Genomic DNA, 27,636 nt, shown 5'->3' with positions numbered 1-27,636 from the left:
ATAGTTATAGAATATATTTTTACCAGAGTCATGGTAATTAATTTGCTTGCAATTGAATTCAAATTTTAAAAGTAAAATTTTAAAAATACAAATTTTACTTTTATTTTTTAGATTAAAGAAATTAAAAGACAAAAATATTATTAAAAGTCCTCTTATTTTTCTAACTGTATTATAATAAATAAAAATTTAATTGATTTGGGGTTTATATTCACGTTGTATTTTTTATTTTATATTTTAAAATAAAGCGATAAATATATATATTGTTATAAATAGTATTAATTATGTGGATGTCCAAATCTTTTATTTATTACTATTAATGTAATCAACATTCCATTTTTCTTAGTTTCCCTTTCTCTTAGTTTCTTAATATCTCACTCTTGTATTTGTATAAATAGGGGTTCACCCCATTGGAATAAAGAACTCAGAAATTCTCATTCACTTTCTCTTTCTCTCTTCATCTTCTTCTTCTTTCTTCTCATCTATTTTATATTATTTTATATTATTTTATAACACGTTATCAGCACGAGTCTCTGCCCAAGCTTCAAGCATGAGTCTATGCTATGTCCCAATGTAAGTATTTTGTTAAAGTTCTTGAATTGTTTCAAAGTCATGATACACTAAATATATATTTATATATATACTTATCTGACTGAAACAATTTCAAGAATCCTTTGTTTTCTTTTTTCTTTTTATCTATATATCTATATATTATATATGTATATATATGTTTTTATATATTTATTATTAATTTCATATATATATATTATGTTCTTATCATTCATAATATTTACAATATATGTGTGCCTATGATATGAGAGAAAATCTATATAAATTATACATATATCCAAAAGAGATTATGTATTATCGATAAAATATTGCATATATCCTAAAGATTATGCATCATCGATAAAATATTGCATATATCCTGAAGATTATGCATCATCGATAAAAAATTGTATATATCCCGAAGATTATGCATCCTCGATAAAATATTGCATATATCCTGATGATTATGCGTCCTCAATAAAATCTTGCATATATCCTGAAGATTATGCAAACGTAATATTCATTATATAGTTGATGGATATATAATGAAAGAGATGAATACATATTTATATATATGTTCTTGTATTCTTTGAGGACAATGAAAAGTAATCTAATATCGATATAGATTTTGACAAACATTTCCTGAAGTAAATGTTTTATATTTGTCAAAAAAAAAAATGATTGTATTTATGTGAATACAACTAAAGAATCATTAAAAATGATTATTATTGATGCAATTTTATAGTGGGTTTTGAATATCCAAAAAGAATATTAAGAAAATTGCATTGAAACATCAAAGTATAAGAATAACAATGAGCATGACTAATGTTATTTAAATACATGAGGCAGTATTTAATGTTCATCATTCCCTGCAGAGAATGATACGAATTGAAGTCAATCACTTTTAAAGATTCCTCGTATTAGTCATGTTATTATACATTGTTATTACTTGCAATGTTGCAAATTATTGAATCTGACATATATTAAAGATTAAATTTTGCATACATCTTGGAGACTATGCAAAAATTGCATTCATATATTCTTTGAAATATCGTAAAAGAAATTGTTGAATAATTTCTTATATTTTTTATGGATGAACAAGTAATAAATTTTTAAGAAATTTATAATAATGTTCTACTTGTTCAACGTTATTCCCCGGAGTGAATGTAATGATTTTAAATAATCAATGACATTATTTACTACTCAAATATTTCCAGAAAAAGTGGAAACAACTAAAAGATGAGATACCACACATAATCAAAGTGCATGAAATTTATATATCATGTGTGGAATTGAATAATAGTGGTCGCGTACCTGTAGTACGGACATACTTATAATCAAGATAAAAGTATACTTGATTATTGAATAGAATGTGAATTGTACAAATTTATTGTACATTTAGAATATTTAAATATCATTACCTAAAGAGAATGAATAGGCATGAAATTCTATTTCAAAGAATATAGATTTCACATATATTGGTAATGCCAGAAGCAAATTAATATATACATATTTTATTATTTCTTAAAATCAATAGTTTCAAACTATTGTTGGTACAAAATATGTATATATAGTTACTATTTAATTCAGTTTGCATATTCCCAAAAGTGGATATATAATTTACTAATATTCGTTAGTGATTTAATATAATCAAAGTGATAAAGAATCACAAAATGATTATTTGAAAAGCTTCCTGAAGAAGTCTTACATACAATTGCTACTTGGAGTAGTAAAATATATTTGTATGTACCTGATGTATAACTTTTATCTAGTTATGAAAGTAATAAGAAATAGCTTATTGTATGTACTGGTTGTACATTTAAATATATAATATATCAAGTCATGATAATTAGACTGATGAATAGTCTATTAATAAATTAGACGACTTGTTAAAAAGATACCAGGAAAAATGAATGATATATTATGGTTATATCTATTTGACAATTACAATAACATGATGAAGTTGTCATGTATCTTTAAATTATACACATCATTAAATTGATGATAGTGATTCCTGAAGAAATATAAAGTTTGATAAACATAATAGTGACTCCTGAAGAGTGTATATGTTTTGGAGAATAATATAATTATATTATTCGTGTATATAAAAATGAAACTTTTTATGATTACTTATATGCTGTAGTGATTTTACATTACCTTGTGGAAGTTTCATTGAAATACAAATTATAGTGAACCTGAAGTTCATGAATTGAATTATTTTGACATGATCAATCATATGCAATAAATTGTCAAAGAATTTGACTAAATTTTGTTGAAGAACCAGAAGATTCTTCTCATTGTTAATTTATAAGGCTCAAAAGAAGAATGTGCATATATTTGCACATAGAAAATATTTAAATTATATTTCCTTAACAATCTTGAGCTATTGTTAGATTTTTATTGCATAGTTTCTTATCGATGTGATAAGATTATATAATCATGCATTTACAAAATGTGTAAATTTATGTATTTCTAATTATACACGTATGACTCATTCTTAGAAATGAATTAAGTTCATAAGGATTGAACTTGAAACTAAAGTTTATTGAACCTAAAGTTCAATGTCATATAGTATATATAAGTTTAAACAAATATTGATTCATTGTGATATATTGAAATCCCTACAGGTGTATTAATATTATTAGATATCACAATTTTTAAAAAATCTCTCGATCAGGGGGAGAGAAGCAGTTGAGATCGATGATAATTTTTGAAAAATGATCCTTGCACAAAGTATATAAGAACAATATAGTTCAAAATGATATATACCAACTGCAAATCAATATTATTCAAAGTTGAGATAGAATGAGTTGAAAACGCCTGAAGCGTAAATGAACAATGTAGAAATTATTAATAAATGTTCATTTGATTTGCCCTGAAGTTGTTAAATCTAAAGGTACTCATGGAGATACCTTAATGTTATAAAGCATTAAAATGATAACCGTGATGAAAACGGTACTCGAAAAGACTCCCAAGAGAAGTTAGACATAACACATTTCATCATAATTGAATCCCTGAAGTGATTCGTTATAGGTACCTATAAATGATAAACATATTTGAAAAATATGTAATTTAAAGAGATCTCTATAAGTTATGTCAATATGGGAGAAAATTATCATTTATTGAAATTTTTGTCGACAATAAATATTGAATGTTTGCATATGCAATAAACTAACATGAGATAGCAAGGATCATGGTATTAGATTTGTCGAGAATCATCGACTTACATTTTAATTTTTGGCCAAAATATTATGACGCAATCCAGACAAATTTACTCACATAAAGTGAAGTAATACCTGTAGGGTGTGCAAATAAATATTTCTAATGAGAAATTTGCATATATGTACATAATGAATTGTTGTACAAAGTTTGCATAGACATGAGATTGATTGAAGTAAGGCTTAAATATTGAGAAAATATAATCATTATTTGATTATAGCCTGGAATATATTTTATGAAGATTTATAAGCGTCACATAAATGTTGCAACAAAAGATTATTTATTTGGAGCTCCTAATATAGTGAGAATTTGAAATAAGCCTTATCTAAAAATTCTAGAAGAATTTAATACATGTCTTAAGTGATATAAATTCTAAGTCGCGCGCACTATATGACAAAGATCTTTGTATGAAATAAAGACATGTAAGTAAATTATTGTTTGAAAAATACCTATGGTTGTCTATGCAATATAAATACGTAAATTATACGTTGTGATAGACTCTTGAAGAGTTTTTGATTAATTGCAAAACAAACTTTTATTTCTTTTGTATATCGAGAAATATTAAATGTATAAAGTTTGTTCTTTAGTATTGAAGTCCTGAAGTACTTCATATGTATTAAGAATTATAGATATATGATCATTTGATATGAAAATTAAGATCATACAACAAGATGGAACAAATATATGGTCTTGGAGTACCATCATTGTCACAAACGAAAATTTATATTATCATTAATGTGTTATGTTCATATCTACTTGAAATGTTAAATTTTAGTATGAACAAGATTGTATATACACATGAATGATACAATTAGTTGGATAAATATTAATGTTCCACGAACCCCTCATCTATAATTTAGAAGTCCATACATACTCTGTAAGAGTTATAGAAAATATATGATCAAAGATTATATATGGTGATATTTTAAAAGTGATAACAATAATCTTATGAGATATATTATCACCAAAAGAATTATGGATCATATGTGCATGAGGGGGAGACATATTCATGTTGCACTCTTTTTCCCTTAGTTCAGGTTTTGTCCCAAAGGGTTTTCCTGGCAAGGTTTTTAACGAGGCAACTTACAAATAGTTATGAATGTGAAATATATATTGTACTCTTTTTCCCTAGCTCAGATTTTGTCCCACTGGGTTTTTCTGGCAAGGTTTTTAACGAGGCAACTATAAATCATGTTAACATACTTGCATTTTATGAAGCAAGTAGAGAATGTGTGTGAGTGAGAACATTGACATAGCATATTCGGGAAACATATGGATTGCACTCAATAAAGAAGTATCAACCCAAGCAATTTTCTTTGGATAATACTGCTTGCATCGTTCAACTAAAAGGAGGTACATTGAAGGAGATAGAGTTAGAACACATTCCACGAAATTCTTCTTTATACGCTTCAAGAAAATGCATATTGGTGTTCAACATATTCAATCAGGTGTCAATCTTACAAACTTATTCACAAAGTTATTACCAACATCAACATTTGAGAAGACGGCAGATCAGATCGAAATTCGTCGATTAGAAGATCTCCACAAATGCTTAAATGAGGGGGAGTTAGTTTACACTATACTCTTTTCTTTTGATCAAGTTTTGAGCAAGATTTTTAATGAGGCAGTTATTATGGACATCCAAGGGGGAGTGTTATAAATAGTATTAATTATGTGGATGTCCAAATCTTTTATTTATTACCATTAATGTAATCAACATTCCATTTTTCTTAGTTTCCCTTTCTCTTAGTTTCTTAATATCTCACTCTTGTATTTGTATAAATAGGGGTTCACCCCATTGGAATAAAGAACTCAGAAATTCTCATTCACTTTCTCTTTCTCTCTTCATCTTCTTCTTCTTTCTTCTCATCTATTTTATATTATTTTATATTATTTTATAACATATATATATATATATTTTAAATTAGGAAGGGGAAAATGGAATTTGGGACTTTATTTTTGTGAGGAAAAGTTTGAAACTAGTAAATGATGTTTATGACCACAAAGCTATATATTTTTATGTTCTTTTATTTTGGATTGACAGGATATATATTGATATTTATTTGACTTGCATATTGTAGAGAGTGATATTTGCAACTTTTTTGGTTGATTTTTTCCCTTTCCTTTTCACAATACTTTTTTTTTCTCAAAAATAAATAAAATTGATGAAATTTTGGAGTATTATTATAATATCCTTAATTCTTTACCTAATGGGTTGTAATATACAGCCCTTAGAGCAGCCAAAAAGAAAGGGAGCACAGCAACACAACTTGCTTAGGAATATTCATGTATATTGTAATCTCAATTGTCATGGAAACCCAATAATGTCTTCTTTTATTATATATATATCCTCGGGAATCATGGTGTTTTCTACAGCCAACAAGTTGTACAAATGTTACCATATACAATAATTCACAAATATATTTCATAAAAATAGTGTACATTATTACCAGTTTTTTTAGTATATTATATTAGATCGTATTATTGTATTATATTATTTATTATATTTTTATATAATATTATATTAATTTTAAATTTATAGTAAAATATTATATATTTAGGTACTTATAAAAATCAGTATCACATATAATTTTATATAAAAATATTATATAAAATACAATTCAATAAAATACTTGTAATGATCGCATAATTAAACATGCGAATTAACAGATAATTAGTAGCTTATTAGTAATTTAAATACTGGTTATGTTTATATGTGCAACAGTAGAAAATAAGACTTATTGTCAGAAATAGGCATTAGAGAAATAATTTCTCAATTACAGAGATTTTATTGAATTCTAGGTGTGAGATGCATGTTTTTTTATAAATTTTGCTATTTTATGCTCAATAACAGTAGATCTCGATGATTTGGCAATTAGAGTCACTTAGATATGATTTATAATCTTGAATTAACAGGGCAAGATTTTATGGATATTTTGAATATCGAAATTACGCGGGGTAATTGTTTGACTATTATTAACGCAGATTTTCGTTAATCAATAATAAACTTTTTTCGTAATAAATTTAACACAGAAGTTATAAGAAATAAATAAAGTATATAAAGTATAATAAGAACACTGAATATTTCACGTGGTTTTGCAGTTAAATCTGCATACTCCGCGAACCTATATTATTCAAGATATTTTTGAGTATTTAATACAATATACAATTGATCGTATTTCTGTATTTCTCTCAAAGATTCTCCATCCCTTTTTCTGTGGGATCTACTCCTATTTATAGGAATATAGATTGACAGTTATTTATATTTAAATTCAAAATACGTAACCGAGTTAATGAAACGTGATTAATTCCCACATTTCAATTAAATTATTTACTGGGTAATACTTGATAACTACTTAACCACTTGTCATCCTTATCCTCAAAGATGGTCAATGCTGACTTGAGTGAGAATATTCACACACAGCAGTAAGGATAAAATCTCAGCTCAAAGGAGACTGAGGCCAATGATTGTATTTATAAGCACAATGATTACAACGGCTCAAAGCCAGGTGGCAGAGTACAACGGGAAGCAGAGGAAATCAAGCAAAAAGGAAATAACAGAATTGAACAAGACAAAATAGCATTATAGCAAAAGGAATATTCTACCCCTAAACCAGAATTAGACAAAGCCCTTGAATTACACTAATTAATCTGCCTTAATACCACCCCTCAAACGCAGGGGTGAGTTGATCACACCAAGTTTGTCAATGAAAGCTTTGAATTTGGAATGTGTGAGACCCTTTGTGAAACAATCAGCAACTTGTTCTTGAGAAGGAATGTATCGGACTTCCACCTTTTTCTGAAGCACACGATCACAAACAAAATGAACGTCAAGTTCAATGTGTTTTGTGCGAGCATGAAATACAGGATTCGATGCCAAGGCTTTGGCACTCATATTGTCACACCAAATAATTGGTGTAGAGGGCAGCTTGAATTGCATTTCTTCAAGTAAAGACTCAATCCAAATGATTTCAGCTGCAACTTGAGCCAAAGCTCGATATTTGGACTCAGTATTTGAGCGAGCAACCACAGTTTGTTTTTTTGATGACAAAGCAACAAGAGATTCACCGAAATACACACAATATCCTGCTATGGATTTCCTATCATCGGGACATCATGCCCAATCAGCATCACAATACCCCGTGATCGACAAGTGTTCACTGTATTTCATATGAATTCCATGGTGAATGGTGCCCTTTAGATACCGTAGGATTCTCTTGGTAGCGCTCCAATGAGTTGTTGTAGGGCATTTAAGGAATTGGCTGAGTTTATTTACAGCGAAAGCAATGTCTGGGCGTGTGTGAGTGAGATACTGAAGTGCCCCTATAACACTCCTATATTGAGTATGATCGGCCAATTCTTCACCATCTTGCAGAGACAATGGTTTCCCCCCGGTCATGGGCGTTGTGCATGGTTTAATGTTAGTCATATCAAGGCGAGTGAGAAGCTCCATAACATATTTCCCTTGAGAAAGATACATGCCAGTTACATCTCGAAAAACTTCAATTCCAAGAAAGAAATTAAGATCTCCCGAATCTTTCAATGCAAAAGTAGAATTCAGTCTATCAATGAACATATTGAGTTCTCGAGTGTCATTACCTGTAACCACGATGTCGTCAACATAGATAAGAACCATGATGACAAACTTGGGAGTCTTCAGCAGGAACAAAGAAGTATCTGCCCGTGAGTTAACAAAACCCCATTTGATTAGAGTTTGTTTCAGTGAGTCATACCAAGCCCGAGGGGCCTGCTTCAAGCCATAGAGAGATTTTTCCAATTTGCACACATAATCGGGTTTGTCCTTGTCTTCAAAACCAGGTGGTTGACACATGTACACATCTTCCTCAAGTTTTCCATTCAAAAAGGCATTATTAATGTCAAGTTGTCGGACCTCCCAGCCTTTTGTAACAGCAATCGTGAGGACAATTCTTATGGTAGATGCTTTAATAACGGGACTAAAAGTTTCACCAAAGTCTAAACCAGGTCTTTGATGAAACCCCTTTGCCACTAGTCGAGCTTTAAAGCGCTGAAAAGTTCCATCTGCATTATATTTTTCCTTGTACACCCATGTATTGCCAACAATGTTCATCCCTTTCTTCCTTGGAACCAGTATCCAAGTTTTATTTTTCTTCAAAGCCACATTCTCATCTGACATGGCCTTGTTCCAACCTTTGTGTGCAAGAGCTTCATTGAGTGTTTTTGGTTCTGTTGTGTTTACTGGCCATTTTGTTTGAGCAGAGTACATCTTGGGTTTAAAGGTGCCAACCTTTGATCGAGTGATCATTGGATGGCCAGGTTGCTGAACTGTTTGTGGTTGCTGCTCAGTTGTTTCTGTTGCAGACTCAGCACGGTTGGAAGTGAGTTCAGGACATGTAGCAGATGATGTGCCAATATCTAACTCGACAAAAAGATTGTTAGTGAGATCTACCTAATGTTGTAACTGTTGTGAAGAACCTGGCAAGGCAGACTGTGATACTGCAGGGGAAATTTCTGGAGATTTATATCAGTCGAAAATTGTCCAGGTTGAGGTGTGCTTTGTTGAGGATCACTGGGAGAGACACTTGTTGTTTCATCTTCAGTACAGGTAGCAGTATTTTGAGAGATAGGTGGTTGTACAGGAAGATAAAACCAGCTATTGGGAGTTTGGACAGTAACTTCGGGTTCCTTGGGATAGTTGTTTAGAAAGCCTCTTTTAAACGGAAACTCATTCTCATTGAACACAACGTGTCTAGAGATATATAGTCTTATATTTGAACTTAAACATTTATAGCCTTTATGAGATTCACTATAACCAAGGTTGACACACTTGGTAGAATGGAATTGGAACTTGTGACTTTGGTAGGACCTTAAGCATGGGTAGCAAGCAGAGCCGAAGACCTTTAAGAAGTTATAATCTGGTTTTTTTTTTTGGAAAAGAGTCTCAAAGGGTGATTTTCCCTTAAGCACGGGAGTAGGTAACCTATTGATTAAGTACACAGAAGTTTGGAAGGCATCGCACCAATACTTCAGAGGCATATTAGCCTGAGCAAGAAGTGTCAAGCCCATTTCAACGATGTGTCGGTGCTTTCGTTCAGCACGACCATTTTGCTCAGATGTGTGAGGACACGAATGGTTGAAGAGAATTCCATTCTCAGCAACTAAGTTGCTGAACGATTGGTATTCTCCTCCCCAATCCGTATGTAACTCTTTGATCTTCCTATCAAACTGATTTTCAACTAAGGCTTTGAAATGAATAAAGGCAGCTAGAGCATCGGATTTGGCCTTAAGAGGATATATCCAAGTGTAGCGACTAAAGTCATCTACAAAATGAATATAGTATCTTAGATTGGTGTTGGACATTACAGGTGCTGGCCCCCAAAGGTCAGTATGAATTAAATCAAGAACATTAGTGGCTCTACTTAAAGAAGATTTAAATGGCAAGGCATGAGACTTACCAAATTGGCAAGCCTCACAAAAACTTGGATTTTCATTAGTAGAAATTTTTACATTAGACAGACTCAACACTTGATTTAAAACTTTGGATGAAGGGTGGCCTAACTTCCTATGCCACACATCCTTCTTTGACACTTGTTCCTGACTAGCAGGGGTAACATTTGACTCTACTAAACCAGTAAAGGGGCTGAAAGCAGATTCAGAAAAAGGCTGAGAAGTGGGAGTTGCAGACGGCTTGACATTCTTGACAGTGGACCCTTCTAACTGATATAAACCGTCCTTAAGCTTCCCCAGAAGCACCACTGTCCTTGTTGCTATGTCCTTCACAAAACACACATCAGAGAAAAACTCAACAAACACTTTATTATCAGCAGTTAGTTTTGAAATACTAATTAAGTTTTTGGCAATTTTGGGCACAAGTAATACATCAGTTAATTGCAGATTATAACCACAATAAGAATGCATGTTTCCTGAGCTAATATGAGTAATATTGAGTTGATTACCATCACCTACGGTTAGCTTGTCCTTACCACTGTAGGTAGACTTGTTGCTCATGTTTTCGTGGTCCGAAGTGAGATGATTACTTGCACCCGAGTCCGCATACCATCCTTCATGATCGACAACTTCAGGTGTGGCCACAAATGCGCTGGGATCTTTTGTGTTTTGTGAGGAGTTGTTGCTGCCTGGGGTAAAGCCCATATAGGTCTCATCATACCTATTATAGCAATGAGCAGCTGAATGTCCATAGCGCCCACATACTTGGCACGCTGGTTTGGTGTTTCTACCACCTTGATCGCGACCACCTCGACTTGAATGTCCTCCTCCACGGTTATTGGGATAATTAGAACCTCTGCCATTTCCTCTACCAGTGTTGTTTTGGCTGTAGTTCGAATACCCCCTGCCTCCATGACTGTTGTGATTCGACTGTTTATTTACAAGAGCTACAGAAGGGCTTGCACCAGTATTAGCACCAGAATTCTTGCTGTTTGCTGTCAAGAGAATTAATCGCTCTAGCTTGCTATCAAAACTCAATAAAGTCTCCTGCATCTCCTGCCAAGTGAGGCTAATTTTGGCTTGAGCTTCAAGTTGACAAACAATGGTGAGATATTCTGCATCAAGACCACTTAAAACGTTAGATATCAAATGAGCCTCGGGGTAAGGATCACCGGCTAATGCAAGGCTGTCAGCCCAAGCACGCTTTTGTCGAAGATACTCAGTCATCGTAGTGCCTCCTTTCCGAGTAGTTTGGATTTTGTTCGAGTGTCATCCATCTTTTCACGAGAATGGGCACCATACAAGTTTTCAAGTGCAACCCAAAGGGATCTAGCAGAGGCACACCCCATGACTTCTGTAGCAATGCCCTCTGTCATAGACCCATACAGCCATCCCATAAGGAGCTGATCACACATAACCCATTGTTCATAATCTGGATTTGGTTGAACTCCAAAACCAGGTGTGTTTCCACCAAGTTCTCCAATGGCTGGAACAAACTCTAGTGAGCAAACTCTTGTGCCATTGACAAAGCTTTCAAGCCTGTGGCCCCTAATCACAGTGGTAACAAGATTTCTCCAAAGAGTATAGTTGTTTCTATCAAGTTTAATAGAAAAGGGATGAGTAAGTGTGTTACCGAAAGGGGAACTGCTAAAACCTCCAGATCCAAGATGAAAGCTCGATTGAGAGACTCCACTTGTGACTTGCGGGGAGCTGGGATGACTGGAGTTATGGCCCTGTTGCTCAGCACCAGTACGGCGACCCACTGGGGTCTGATTTCTTCCGGTCGACATGGTGAGAGCAAACCTTTGCTCTGATACCAAGTGAGAATATTCACACACAGCAGTAAGGATAAAATCTCAGCTCAAAGGGGACTGAGGCCAATGATTGTATTTATAGGCACAATGATTACAACGGCTCAAAGCCAGGTGGCAGAGTACAACGGGAAGCAGAGGAAATCAAGCAAAAAGGAAATAACAGAATTGAACAAGACAAAATAGCATAACAACAAAAGGAATATTCTACCCCTAAACCAGAATTAGACAAAGCCCTTGAATTACACTAATTAATCTGCCTTAATAACTTGGACAATAGTATCTTGTTTAACTTGTAGATGGTGAATACCAATTAGGACTATCATATGCCTTCCAGTAATGGCATGAGCACCAGTGTACTAAGCAAACTTAAGAACTTCTCTTTGACCATAAGGCCTTGCAGACTGGACAATCATATCTTGCATATTTCCAAGTTGTTATCATTATCTATTGTAATATGGAAAATACGCTAAGCGTTGATAAATGATTTGCCTCATCAAGTTTCTTATGAATAGCGAGGTGGATGCCTCGCTATATACTCATTTGAGGTTGTTTTGAGTAACTTCACTTATTCTTTTAAACGAATCTTATCCTGGGATCTGTGTATTCTGAAGCAGGTCGGTGTCTCGTCAATACAGGTATTAATAGTTTTGTATCCTTGTCTCGCTAAAAACTATACAGTCAGCGAGTTATGAATGTACTCTATTAATTCTATATTAAATGAGTTATTCCTTTTTGCATTAAATTACATAACATTATTATACCAAGTGGTTCATATTCCACTAACTGGCATGTGTCACCCTCTGAGGTGCAGTCGAATTTCGGGTATAACAACCGTTTACCCCTAGTTAAGAAGTTTCTTAAAAACCAAGTGAGGGGTATTTTCAAAATTTTGTCATAAGTTAATAGTAATCCTTTAGTTAGTGGATCTTTAAATGATGTTCTATGCTTATTTATTATAGTTAGATTTACTTAGGAAAAGAAAAATTAAAAGGTAAACCAAAATCCTAAAACTCAACACCCTCTCTCTCATTTTCTCTCTCTTATTCGACCTTAAGAAATTCAAAGGAAAATTAGAGAATTTTAGAGTTTTTAGATTGTTTCCAAGCTGTAGTTCAGCAAGATTTTGAAGAGCTATTCAGTAGAAATGTAGTCGAATTTCGGGTATAATAATTACCCTTAAAAAAATTAATAAAAAGAGCTGTTTAAATGATGCAAGGGTATTTTTGTCTTAACCTAATTTGAAAAAATTGCATGCTTTAAATTTTGGCAGTTCATGATTTCGAGGCACATCATTAACATCAATTGCCCATCTTTTCCAATTCTCTCTTGTTCTTAACCGTTAGATCTTTACTCTTTTAATCTAACAGTGATCAACTTTAGAGTATTAAACCTGAGATAAAATCACTATTTCGCCATTTCTATCTTTTGGAACTTTCAAGCTTTTTCTGCAAAAATCATTTTCGATCATTCGAACCCTTGTATGCCCTCTTCATCCTTGACATATTTCCTATGACTTTCTTCGGATCTAATCTTTAACCTCAGGAGTTCCCAGAGTACACTTAGCCATTCGTCTCAACTTTAGTTACAGAGTTCTCCTTTGTGCGAAAACTCATCTCTGAACAGTAAGTAGTTCATTCCTTTCTTTTTGGTATTTCTTTTTCCTGAATTGGTATTTTTGTAATTAATCGCATCATTGTTCACTTCATTTGGTTTTAGTGATTTCAATTTAATTTTTTGGGTAATTTCTAGGGTTTTAATCAAAGAAAAACTTAGAACTATCGTATTAATAAGTTTCTGGTTTAAATAAATTTCTTCCAGGAGTTGGGATTGTTCTTTTTATAAAAATGTCCCAATCTGGTTTTGAAGTTTATACTCTAGAATTCTTAGAAATAGAATGTCCTAAGGAATTAGCCCTTCCATTCAAACACAAAATCCATAAACCTCAATCCAAACTTGAGATAAATGATAAAAAAATTAGGGACATAAACAAAAACCAATCAAGATGAAGTTGCTAGTCGCTATAGGCATTTTCTACAAGAGATAATTGAGGGTAAACATCGTTACTTGCGAGATGCAGCCTGGCCTGAACCTCAATCTTTATCTTCTATTCCATTAGCGAGACCAATATTTTTACCCAAAGTCACTGTTACTTTTTCATCAAGTGGCCTTGATTTTAAAATTGTGTCTACTAAACCTCGTAAGTCCAAGACCCCACAGGACTCTAATGTCACCTTTGAAGTTGAACTTATCGAATCCAAGGTCAGAACCATTGGAGAGTATGTTGGTGGTGTTTTAAAGTTCTGTGGCATAAATCAAATGCGAGGATGTTGTATTAAATCTGTTGCTCCAAGGAAATTCAGCTGTTTCCCCCCAGAAAGAGTCATCCACGAGGAGTGCGATGGTACTAGTACTAGTGGCTCGTCTGGGATAAGCGCTTGGAGCCTCGAGCACATCAAGGCTGGAGTAGTCCTCCCCTTGTGAGAGTACTGCAAAGAATTCTGTAACTATCTTGGAATTGCCCCTTTTTCAGTTGGTTCCAATTTCTTACAGAATTTGGTTGTCACTTTTAAAACTCCCTTAGCCCTCGGTAGTAGCTTTTGGGAAAAGAAAAATTCAAATAAGAGATTCAGAATGGGAGGGAAAGTGAAGTGTGATCGATTTTGTATTTGAGAGGGTTAAATACAAAGCTTTCCTATCTGTTTGGATATGGACACGTGGTAGATGAATACCAAAGGTTACCTAATCCAATGCTTACCTAAGAGCATGCCTACACACACCCTGAAGGGTGTGATGACATGGCATCTTGGGAAGATAAAAAATAATAAATGCAACCTTCTTGTTGAAACCCTTGACAAGATAGCTAAATATCACCATCTCGTGACAATAACTCAACTGCCTCTCATTAATAGTTTCTCTATATGACACAATTGTCAATTGCGAAACTAGGAACATGTGTTATAGTGCAAATTTCTCGCCTCGAAATACAAGAGCAATCTCGTATAAAATTGACACGTGAACCTAGTTCTTGAGAAAATGATGACTTGTTAATTGATGACTCTCATAGAGTTAGCCTCGCTTGATCTAAACTCACGAGATGATGCGACCATGACAGGGTCTAGTCGCATACTATGCCTCGCATAGTCAAAAAAATAAATAGGACCAAGAGGATTTGATACTGGTCGTGTATATATCAATTATATGCAATGGCCAAGTAGACCTCTCCTGGGACTAGTAAAGATTGATTCATTACATAGGGATGGTCCGAGTAACTATTGTGTTCGATAACTCGTCAGGAACTCACATGTTCCATATTGTCAACACATGAGATTTCCATCTATGCAATCAAAGATGAACACAGACATCCATACGATAGGCCCATAGGCCACCGTGTGAATACCAGACACACCTAAAGCATGTGAGCTTGTGTGAGAATATGAATAGGCAACTCGCGCTCAACAAGTTACATACGTTGCTGCACTTAATACAATAACAAATTAAATTGTTCTTCATTTATTGTTTAAACGTTTATTCAGGTTTAATATTATCATTTATTGTAAAACGGTTTTAAAACCGGTCAGTTATGTAATCCTAAAGGACACTTGCTTTTTAGATAAAGGAGTGATTCAAACCAAATAAACTAAGTGAAATCTTTACAACAGTGGACTAAGAACACCAAGCTCTGACTTAACCACTATAATTTTCTTGTGTTCTTATTTCTTTTTGCTTTCATTTTGTTTGTTTAGTAGCGAATAGGTTGAGTACTCGCTACTCTAAGTGAGTACTCGCACATTTTCAATTAAGTGTTCTTATTTGTATTGAATACTCGCAAAAATTGGTATTGTCTAAATTTTTCTGACAACAATGGTTTTAATCACCTCTTTTCCTATTTACTAGTTTGTATGGAATTTACTGATTAGTTGAAATCAAAGTCTTCTTATTTTAAAATTAGCCGTTACTTTTTTATCATAGAATTATTTAGGTAGTTTCATTCTTTAAAAATTAAATTTTCTTATTAAAATTAATTTATATCATTTAAATTTTTTGTACATTTATCTTTTTTGTTATTTTTTAGAATGTGTAGTTTAATTTATTTAGGCTTACCTTTTTCATTAATTAATTATATATATATTTATAAATATTTATATACTTACAATTGTTATGTTCTTGTTTGGTTTTATTTTTGGTTTGGTTTTAAATTCTTTGTGAGTAATTTGTAGTCGTAATTAGTTTGGTAATACTTTTATTTTTTAATTTTAAAAGCAGAAAAGTAAAAGTAGATTTTTTATTTTTAAAATTTTATTTTTGAAAAACAAAAATGTGTTTTATAACTACTTTTGTTTTTAAATTTTAAAAACAAAAAACAAAAGTGTGTTTAGTAACCACTTTTATTTTATAATTTAAAAAACAAAAAAAAAAACTCGTATGAAGAAGGCCACTAACGAGAGAGAAGCAAAAATGAAAAAAGTAATTTTTAAAATTATCAAAAATCTATTTTTAAAACTTACTCCATTTTATTTCTTAATTTTAAAAACAAAAAATGAAATGGAGTTACCAAATTCAATTTTTATTGGGATTTTTTTCTATTTCAGGTTAAAATTACTCAAAATAAACATTTGTACTATCCTAAGGAAAAATAAACATTTATACTTTTACTAATTACAAAAATAATACTTATAAAGTTTCATTATTACAAAAAATACAATAGAGAGATAAATACCAAGTGTAAAAGGAGAGAGTGAGATACACATGTGAATATGATAGGAGAGTGAGACTTACACGCGAGTGAGGAGAGTAAAGTTTTTTACTGACGTGCGTCAGAACTACAGCGTCAGAATGTGGCAATGACTCTACGACTGCCACATGGCAGTTTGGACAAAGTGAGCTTGGGCGTGTAGGGTTTTCTTTTCTCACTGCAACAGTTATGCAAAAACAACTAATTAACAACACAAAAACAACTTAAATATATAACGTGGGACTAATTAACAACACAAAAACAACTTAAATATATGACGTGGGATTAGAATCGCTAACTTGCATTTGGGTTTATTTTTTAATTGCTAACTAACAACATAAACACAATACACAAACAACATTAATACATGCTTGAACAATTAAATAACAACAAACAAACAAAAGGATAACAACTCCCATCAAAATATAGCGTCAAACTTAAAATAAAAATTTAAAATAACAAAAATAAATTTCTTAAATATTGTCACAAATCAAATTAATTTAAAATATTATATTTTGTATACATAAATAAATAATGGGGGATTAAAATTGAACAACACACAAACAATCTTAATACATGCTTGAACAACTATATAACAACAAACAAACAACATGATAACAACTCCTCTTTAATATGCAAATTTAGACATCATCCTCAATTGGAAAGTTTCCACTAACAATTACCCACTCTTTTGCTTCATATAATCTCCTCTCCATAATCAAACATAAGATGAAGTCTCTATAGTCATTAGTCCTTGGAGCTACCGCAAGCTTTCTCTCAAAAAAAAAAAAAAAAAAAAAAACCTTCTCTATCTCAAACACATTTCCTATTGATTGAAATACTTCAAACACAATCAAGTTTACAGTTCTCATTAATCAATGACTCACATCATTTAACCTCATCTAACACACTTAAAACAACACCCAATTCAACTTTCTCACATATCTCCATATAAACACACCAAATCCTAGAGTCGTAGAAGGAACACCTTTTTGAGACATTTCATTGAACACCTTCTGAGCATGCTCAAAATAACCAGCAAAAACTAGAGTAGCTAATAAAGCGTTACATATTTTGGGTCTATATCTCACAGAGCCATAAATAGATTAATGGAGAGTAAATTTTTGGGTTTTCACTTGCTTGAGGAGAGTATCAATGGCATTGCATTGGCAGGAACAAGAAAGAGATTTGAGGATTGATTGGTAAGTTATGAAAGTGTGACTAAAACCTGGTTGATGGGCTGCCCAGTTGAAGAATCCAAGTGCAAGTGAGTGGTGAGGAAGAAGAAAGGGGTCGATGACTCGGGCAACGAGTGATGGGGTGAGTGAGTTGCGACAACGGAGTCGGTGCAATGTGTTCTTGAGGGAAGGACTCCATGAACGAGTTGGCTTTGTGTAGTTGGAAGCGGCGATTAGAGCTCGACTTATCCGACTTGCGAACTTAGTTGTTGAACCACCACCCTTCATCAGCAGTCGAAGACAAAGAAGAAGAAACAAAAATGAGAGAAACCAAATGGTGAATATTGTAGTATTTTTGTAATTATAATATTTTTTGAGATTTAAAAAAGTAAAAGTAGTTTTGTAAAAATGTTTAATAAATTGATAAGCATTAAAAATGTAAAAAAGTAATTAAATTTGGTACTTGGTGTAAAAATCTCATTTTTTTTTATTTTTTATTTTTAAATTTTTAATTAAAAAACAAAAACTATTTTTAAAATAGTTACCACCCTAAGTTTTTCATATTTTTTAATCTAAAGCTATTATTTTTTTGGGATTTGATAGTTTACTTAGTTTATTAATTTGAAATGTTTCTCATTATTTCTTTTTAACATTTTTGTAGGAGCTCGTATTGTTATTTAATATATGTTAAAGCGTCGAAACAATTTTCATTTGGGAGATTAGTAGAAAGCGGATTCTGTAGTTGTAACTCGCACCTGGACTGTCCATTACTTTTCCTAAGTGATCCTTTTTGATATTTGGATTTTTTTAGTTGTTTGTGTTAGTTAGTTATCCAAATTTTCTCAGCCATCTCTAATTCATATTTGTTATATACAATTAGCAGTTCGTGTGGATGAATCCACAAACTAATTTAAATGGATGGTTTCTGATTTTTTCCAATGAATTTATTATTTCAATCAATGTTCATTTCAAAAAAAAAAAAAAAAACTAGAGGATCCAGCATAAAGCCCGACCCAACATAAGAGTCCAAGTAGATCGTTCAGGGCGAAGTAAAACCACCATGAACTTCCAAGTTATGACCGGTGACGAACTCAGATTCATCACTCGCGAGAAACAAAACCGCATCAGCCACGTGTCGCGTCTTCAGCACCACTCCTTTCAAACACGAAGACCTTTCGTAAAGTTTCTCAAGTTCCTCCGCCTCCACCCCATTGGCGGCGCACGAAAGCGGCGTCGCCAGCCCGCTCGGCGAGACACAGTTCACCCTAACGCCGTGCTTCCCCAGCTGCAAGCTCGCCGATCTCACTAGCCCCAACACCGCGTGTTTCGACATGCAGTAATCTGTCCGTGTCCTCAAACCGACAGAGGCAGCCACGCTCGCCGTGCAAACAACGCTTCCTCTCACGCGCCGCTCCACCATCGCACGCGCCGCATGCTTCACGCACGCCGCAACTCCTCGGGCGTTCACCTCCAGAAGCCGGTCGAAAGTTGAGAGATCGAGGTCCAATACGGTCTGCGGTTGGCTGCTACAGATTCCGGCATTGCAGAACATGATGTCCAGGCGATGGTACTTCTGAACAGTCCAGTCAACTGTGAGTTTTACCTGTTCTTCGTCGGTGACATCACAACGCGCGTACGTGCACCTTCCAGCGCCGATTGATTGGGCCACTTGGCGTCCAAGTTCATCCTGAATATCGGCGATAACTACCATTGCAGTACCGTGATCCGCAAACAGTCGTGCGGTGGCTTCGCCGATGCCGCTGGCTCCGCCTGTGATTATGGCTACTTTGCCGTGTAATTTGGGCTTGGAATTACCGTCGGCTGTGGTTGTCATTATCCTAATCCTGAGGTATATATTCTGTATGGATATACTATTCTGTTGTTATACCCAATACCATTATGTATAAATAACCAAATTGGATTGAGAGTAGTTCAAATCAAATTATTGGAGTAGGTCCTATAGGCTTTTATTATTGTTTTTCACGTGAGTACATAAATTCGTACATAATATCACCTCTTTTATTTAACAGACAAAGTAGTAATTAATGGAGTGTTTAAAAGTTTGAAAAAACACGAAGTGTCATCTGTATTGTTTTTTCCCTATAAATAAAGTATTTTTTTTTTTTCTTAAAGAAAGGAACTATTTCAACGTTTGCTAATAATATATGTTTTAACAAAACAAAATTTAAAGTCGTTTGCTGATGTTGAATTGATTCCATTAATGTAATTTTAACAAGAAATTAGAACATGAACAAATTTTCTGAGCAAACCTAAGAGGAAAACGAAATCTTGGTGAAATATAACCTGAGTTTTGAATAGCCACCTCCCATTTGCAGTGTCCAGCATTTGATCTCTCAGAGAACTATTACCAAGTTTTGTAACATGTGCTCAATGGGTTTGTCTAGTGGTGAGGTGGGGTTGAGAAATAGGGGAGACGTCAGTAATCAAAAGGAGTTGCCTTTATTGCTCTTTCATTTTGTTGTTTAAAGACCTTTGAATGCCTCACTATTTGTTTTGTACCATTAATCTGAAATTTGCTTTTCTAATAATCTATAAAGTCCATGCTATTGTGTGAAATTTGGGAATAGCTGTACCATTCATTTCTTCCTAGCTCGTCTGCATTAATGATACCGTACTAGTTTGAGTAATTCATATACAGTCAACTAATGAGAGTTTCATTTCTCTGATTGACTCTGTTTAGTTTACAATGAGAAACCAGATGTGGGCCTAGTGGCTTTTATTGATTGAGTAGAGTTATGTTTGTCTGATATTCTTTAAGCATGTAATAATATTAATGTTTGTTGTAAATGTGTGATAAAATGGTATAATAATATTCTACTTCAAATTGTAACAATGAAGGAAGCAAAACAATCATCAGCTTTTGGATGATATATAGCACCAATAATAAATGATAACATTTTGAAAAATTTGATTGTGGTTTTGATCTGTATGGTGATTCTTTTTTTATTTATTGTTTTTTATTTTTCTTATTGAACTTTTCTCACGTTTGTGGTAAATTTTTAATGACTAATTAAGTTAATTTTCAAATGAGCAGCGTGAGTTTAGTAAACAGATCCAAGCTATGCCTCACTCTTCCTTGTTATTATGTATGTATGATTGATTTTCTAGTCAAATTAATGTCTTCTATGATACACAAGTGAATAAAATGAGGGATAGAGAAATTTAAATCGATGAGATTTAGTATAGTTTCTATCATTTATGTTAGGCACTCTGTATGTTTCTTAGCATATTGTGGAATGTGGAGGTTTAGACACTTATTAAACTAGTTTCCTAATCAACTACTTGATGAAGACTCGGTTGTTTTGCCCTCTCTTTGTACAAGCCAATGTAAGGCCTTAGCTGCTACTACTCCAAATGAGGATTGAGAAGAATTGTTGGTCAACAGAAGTGAGAAAGAGATTGAGGGTTGTACAGAGTTTTGCGTGTTTGATTGTGAACTCTCTAGGGTGAGCTGTTTTGTAAAGGAGCAAAACTATTGTAACTAGTTCTAGTGTTTTAATCTTTCTACTCCGATGCATTGATTCATGTTAAACATTGTTGTTCATTTATTTGCTGGTTTTCATGTACTGGTTTATACTTGATAGTTTATGTTCTTAGTTTAGTTAATTGTGTTCTTGATATGTGTTCAAGACACAAAAGATATGGGGTTGTGTATTTGTTTTTTAGTTTCATAAATATTAGAAATGCGAGCAATACTTTTTCTTTTATTGTATTTCAAACTTGTTGATTATGAAAAGCAAACCACATTTCTTGTAGCTTCTATTATGTGTTTGTTGCTATATTTAAGATCTTAGAAAGTAGACCTTAGAAAGTTGTTGAAGATTTTTTCATAATCATTACAGTATGGGGATGTAATGATGGTCTCCGATGGGTTGTAATATGGCTTGCGAATGAACCTAATATTCATATCTCTCCGAATGAGAAGTGTTAAGCAAAAATTTCACATTTAGAATATTAAAAATAAATGCAAAAACACAATTTCACCTATGCCAAAATTATAGCATAAGAGTTTATTAATTTAAGTTCGACCCATCCAAGATTATAAAAATAATCTCTTAATTACAATCCTTTTATTTAAAGGAAATACCATTTGATTCCAATTACAATGACATTAAATAATTAAAATAAATTTGGGAAATTTGGGGTAAATTTGAAATTGCAGCTGAACTCAGTCCATTTAATTAGCTGAGCTGCCTACATACCTTCTTTGTGAAGGATCAAGCCACTTGTAGTTCAGAAGGCGGTATTTTAGAATTTGGATACAAGGATTCCGGTAGATGACCATTTTCTGGAATCCTTTGCTATTTTGAAAATTTGGAAAAATTCCTAGGTGGATGACCTTTAAGGGAATTTTAGGATTTGTATTTTTATACCATTTTTGCGGTATTGGCGAGGCGACTGCACTTAGGGCCGATTTAGCACGTATCTTGTCTTTGTGGCAAAAAGCATTGTCTTTGTGAGAAAAAGCATTGGTATCTTTGTGAGAAAAAGCTGCTGAGTGTTTGGTAAATATAATTTTAAAACAACTGTGAGTTTAAAAAGTTTTATATAAGTGTTTGGTAAACTAAATGATTATATAGTTGTCAAATATACAATGACCAAAATAGGTATCATATGTATTTATTCAAATAAATTCATACATATTAACATATATTTATAATTTTTTTTTTATTTTATTGAAAATAATAATAATTTTTTATAATATTTAATTTTTGTATATATAATAAAATAATTAGTAGACATTTAAAAATAATTAAAAAATCAACATAAATATTATCTATTAAATAATTTTAGATTATTACAAATTTTGCTCATAGCAATCAATTTAATTTGACAAAATATATATGAATATATTTTAATTATGTCCCATTAAACTTGCAGCAATCATATCTCTGATATTGTCCATTTCATTTAAATTTGAAGTTGTAATGGTCTCATCTTCATCTTCAATATTCGTTTGATTATTTGCACAATAATCTGGATTGTCTCTAATTTTCTCAAAATGTCGATCACGTTTTGCATGCCTTCGAATGTAATTATGCAAGGCCATTGATGCAATCACTATTTTTACTTGCTTCTGGTATGGATAACTAGGCATATCTCTTAATATTTTCCATCTCTTCTTCCATACTCCAAAAGTTCTTTCAATAACACTTCGAAGAGAAGAATGTGCCTGGTTGAATACCTCTTTATAGCCAGTAGGTTTGCTACCTCGTTGAAATTGTGGAAGATGGTATCTTTGGCCTTTATATGGTCCTAAAAAACCTGTAATTTGTGGGTATCCCGCGTCTACTAAATAATATTTTCCTGTCAAATAAAATATAAAAACATAATTAAAAAATTATAAAACTTTAATAATTTATAAATGTGTTTAGATGGCAACCTTGGGGAGGTTTTGGAAAATTTGAAGTTGAACTACGTAAAGCTGAATAAAAAATTCTTGTATCATGAGCAGAACCTTCCCACCCGGCATATGCATATATAAATTGCATATCAAAATTACATACTGCCATGACATTCTGAGTTGGTACCCCTTTTCTACCAACAAACGGTACTTGATCTTCAGGAGGAATTACGGCATTCACATGTACACCGTCTATTGCGCCAATACAATTCTAAAAAAAGAACACTAAATTATAAAAATATACTATAGCTAGAAAAAAAAAATGTATAATTTTAAAGTATGACTTACCTTAAAATGAGGCATGTATCTAGAATCTCTCAATATCTCTTCAGGAACATCTTTAAAGTCTGGGTCTGGAGGTTTTAATACATCTACACTCATATGACATAAAACATCTAAAACCTTATTGAAATATCGACTAACTGTCTCGCCTGAGTGCTGGAATCGCTCTTGTGTCAACCGGTTTCCAGCACCGTGACCTAATGTAAATAAAAACATGCCTAATATTTCAAGAGCACACATTCTCTTCGAACCCTTAAATCCATAATTAGCTTCCAATTCATTGCATAATTTAATGAAAACACCCTTCTCCATCCTAAACATTCTATGACATCTACTTTCATTTCCTTGTAATATTTCCATCAACCACATATGACCAGTTTGAGAAGAATTCATACAAGGAGTCTTTTCAATGTATGTTGTATAATAATGTTGAACTAGATATGTAGCTAGATACGCCGATTGTAACTCAATCTCCTCATCAGTGTCTGCCATTATTTCTAATTTAAAATTATCCTGTAAATATTAAAGAGTATATGAAATACATATGAAATAGCCATAAAGTCTTTATAGCAAATGCAAGTTAAAAAAAATAATAAAGCATATTCATACTAGTGATAACACCAAGTCTGAAGAACAAATACAATTAAAGAAAAAACATAACAAACATATATTAAAGTCTTGAGAGCAATACGATTAAAGAAATAACATAACAAAAATATATTAAAGTCATTACACAAAGTTTAGAAAATAAAGGCTACTATTCTGAACGATTTAAGCATTATAATTATATTCCAGAGTATACTCATTCTTGAGCCAAGTAAGCATTAACTCAGGTTCTTCCAATGAAGCAAACATCTCTCTCTTCTCTTTCATGATAAACAAGCGCGTTGCAAATAAATACAAGCTGCTCCCTTTCTCGATTTCAGGCAAAGAATTTAACATTTTCATAACTTCGGCAATACTATTCTCTTTTCTAGCTATTTCAATATTTCTACTTCTTGTCTCCACGGCATCAGCAAGGCGACCAATTTGTTCAAATATCATTACGGGCCCTGTCTTCTTCATTTTTCCTTTTCCATTTTTCATTTTTTTATTTTGTTTCTCAAGTGGCTCAGTTGTTCTCTTGCTAGTTTTCTCTTTAGAAAATCTATCAATATTAGGCATCTCTATATCATCATCACTACTCTCAAGTTGTTCATGTAAGGTTTCAGTATCATTAAAAGGCTTTTCAGACTCAGATGGAATTATTCCAGATGAAGGTGTCCAAGCATACTCTCCTGTAGCAACAGTGTTCATAAAAATCTTATCTAATTTTTCCTCTACTTCTGGTTCAATTCCCCGAATGCGAAACTTTGCAGCATCGGGATGAGTCTACAAAAGAAAGTTTGTTAATTAAATGTACCATTCATAAAAAAGTCTTTTAGTTTCATATAAATATTTAACAAGATTATAATGTACCTGTAATTTACTATTCCACCAATCTTCAGTTGCATCAATTGTATTCTTTTGCATACTCCATCCTAAACCAGTTTCTTTTCCCTTGAGTTGCTTCCAAAGCTTCCATTCATTTTTCAATCCATCCCATTTATTTTTTAGCTGGGCTCTAGTGTAATCTCTTTCAGTTGCTTTTTTCATATTTGTAATCAAGTTTAGATATCCAATTTTATCTAAATAAGTAGTAGGACGATGTCCATCCTCAACCTCTTTGATACAGAATTCCAAGAAAAAATTCACACTCTCAGAATTCCATATTGCTTTACCTCGTGGTACTGCTACATCACCTTTAGTACAAATATTTTTTTCTTTCTCCATCTAATTAAATTAAAATAATAAGTTTTATTAAGAAGTAAAAAGTAAAATAATGAGTCATAAAGCTAAAGAGTAATCCAACACGAAAAACACATAATAATTATGATGATAGCCTCATCATCATTCTATTCTATTTGGGTACTTAAAATTTTTATCATAAAGTAGAATTTTAAAGTGAGACCAAAGTAATGTAAACACTGATTTTCTAATATTTATATGTATATAATATATATATATATATGTTCTTGCATAGTTTTTTGTTAGTACTCTCATCAAAATATAGTACCAGTACTATAATTAACTAGTTATTATATAGATATGAGTAACACTATGATGCCAAGAGTTAAGGTCAGTCTATCTAGTTTACAGTAGTGGTAAGCTTAATTACCTTGATTATATATATATTATTTTTATATAGTTCTGATTTGATCTGTCTTTTTATATATAATTTTCAACATACACACATATATAAGACTAAGGTTTACTATTGACTTATTTATCTCTCTCTCTCACTTTCTCATCATATTGTAGAAAGAGAAAGTAAAAGTAAGGCTTGCCGATACATATATAGATATAGAATATGGGTATTTGGGGTTTAGGCTTTTAAAGCTTTACATTTTTCAGTTTCATGGCATACTAATAAAGAGTAAAGTTGTGATTTTTATTCTACTTTATTTTTCTTGGAAGAATAAAAAATGACCTATTTTGATGAGGTTCAAGACCTACAAAATCCTTCAATGGTTCTTGATACCTTGTTCTGTGAGGAAGAAGATTTTGAAGATGAGTTTGAGGAAAAAGAAGAAGAAGAGAGTAAGAACTGTGATAATGGGTGTGAGAAAAAGTAACAATTTTTTTCATTGGTTTTGCTAGAAAATGATTTATTTTGGAAAAGTGATGAACTTTCTTCTTTGATAACTAAAGAGGAACAAACCCATTTTTGTTACAGTGATCTAAGCTTAGATGAATCATTAATGGAGGTGAGCGTCTTCTTCTCTCTATCATTCCTGATAAGTATCTAATCTTTTACTTAATGCCAAAATGGTTCTATCATTTTCTAATGTTAAAGTTGGTTTTTTTTTTTTTTTGTCACTTTGACATTAGATTCAAGATTTCTGGGCTATCAATATTATCTACTGCAACAATAATGAGATTGAACCATTTAATACAGTAGAGTACCATTTGAATGTATTAAAATTCATTGAGGTACACATCTAATCACATGACTTTATTTGTTATTTTTGAATTATTACTATTCACGGTTTTGCTTCTTTTTTATTAAACATAAATGTTGTGAACTTATTGTAATGATATAGGAAGCCCAGTTGAACCTATCGATGCATCATTTTACAGTGAACATTTTATCATCTAAAATGATAATCACATAAAAGAAATTGAAAAGAAAGAAATTGGTTCGATTGAAAAGAAAAATCAAAAAATATTTCTATGGCATTCAAAGGAAAAGTTAAGAGATAAACCTTAATTGTGCAGAGTTATTGATGACGGTGTTGGCAAACGGCGGTGCGAGTGATCGGGGAAGGAGAAGATTCCTGCGATTGAACTTGAGGAGCAGCAATATACAATATGTCTGGGTTGATTTTACGATTGAAAAAAACCCTCAATAAAATGATAGTTTTTTAATTTAAATGAGGGTAATTGGGTCAACTAAAAAATTCATTAAACCCAAATTTCAGCTTCCCGTAAAAGCTAAAATCTAAAAGTTGGTGTGTGCCAACTTTAACTAAAAGCCACAATTTTAGCTTAAATTTTAAAATAAGCTATTTTTTTTATTTTACCAAACACTTTTTAAGCAACAACTTTTTCAAAAAGCACTTTCAACTTTTTAAAAAGCTATTCCAAACGGGCCCTTAGTCTTAGCCACTAAGTTGCCTACGTATCCTTTTATAGGAATCAAGTCAAACGTAGTTCCAAGTTTAATTTTTTTATGAGGTGAATGACCTCTCTTTTGGAATGCCATTTAATTTGCTATGGCTTTGAATTTTAGTGCACTTTTTAATTTTTAAGTAAAATTACCATTTTTGAGATTTTTATGAGGTTAAGACCTCTTTGAAATTTGGTGAGGTGAATGACCTCTTTAATATTCCAAGATTAATTTTAGTGAGCTCATTTGGAATTTTGTGCCATTTTGTATGGCTTTGGAATTTTACCACTTTTTGTGATGAATTTGAGATTTGAGATCTTTTTATT

General features: G+C 32.5%; 3 protein-coding genes across 3 annotated transcripts; all 3 read right to left on the bottom strand.

Moving 5' to 3' along the window:
- Positions 1-17,468: 17,468 nt before the first annotated feature.
- On the bottom strand, positions 17,469-20,046 carry LOC115708883 ((-)-isopiperitenol/(-)-carveol dehydrogenase, mitochondrial). Its single transcript, XM_030636897.2, has one exon. It carries the CDS (start codon positions 19,747-19,749, stop codon positions 18,955-18,957), a length of 795 nt encoding a protein of 264 aa, XP_030492757.2. The 5' UTR covers positions 19,750-20,046; the 3' UTR covers positions 17,469-18,954.
- A 2,745-nt stretch (positions 20,047-22,791) lies between these two features.
- Positions 22,792-24,114, bottom strand: LOC133036171 (uncharacterized). The gene is made up of 3 exons (XM_061112674.1): positions 23,629-24,114; positions 23,395-23,551; positions 22,792-23,243 (listed from the first exon to the last, which is right to left on the bottom strand). Exons 1-3 carry the CDS (start codon positions 24,112-24,114, stop codon positions 22,792-22,794), a joined length of 1,095 nt encoding a protein of 364 aa, XP_060968657.1.
- Positions 24,115-24,202: 88 nt separating this feature from the next.
- On the bottom strand, positions 24,203-27,298 carry LOC133035392 (L10-interacting MYB domain-containing protein-like). The gene is made up of 3 exons (XM_061111265.1): positions 26,907-27,298; positions 25,081-25,434; positions 24,203-24,993 (listed from the first exon to the last, which is right to left on the bottom strand). The coding sequence occupies exons 2-3, from the start codon at positions 25,432-25,434 to the stop codon at positions 24,394-24,396; spliced, it is 954 nt and encodes a 317-aa protein (XP_060967248.1). The 5' UTR covers positions 26,907-27,298; the 3' UTR covers positions 24,203-24,393.
- Positions 27,299-27,636: the final 338 nt, after the last annotated feature.

This window comes from Cannabis sativa, chromosome 3 (assembly GCF_029168945.1).
Source record: "Cannabis sativa cultivar Pink pepper isolate KNU-18-1 chromosome 3, ASM2916894v1, whole genome shotgun sequence".
Taxonomy (NCBI): domain Eukaryota; kingdom Viridiplantae; phylum Streptophyta; class Magnoliopsida; order Rosales; family Cannabaceae; genus Cannabis; species Cannabis sativa.
This window is presented reverse-complemented; position numbering and strand designations above follow the sequence as displayed.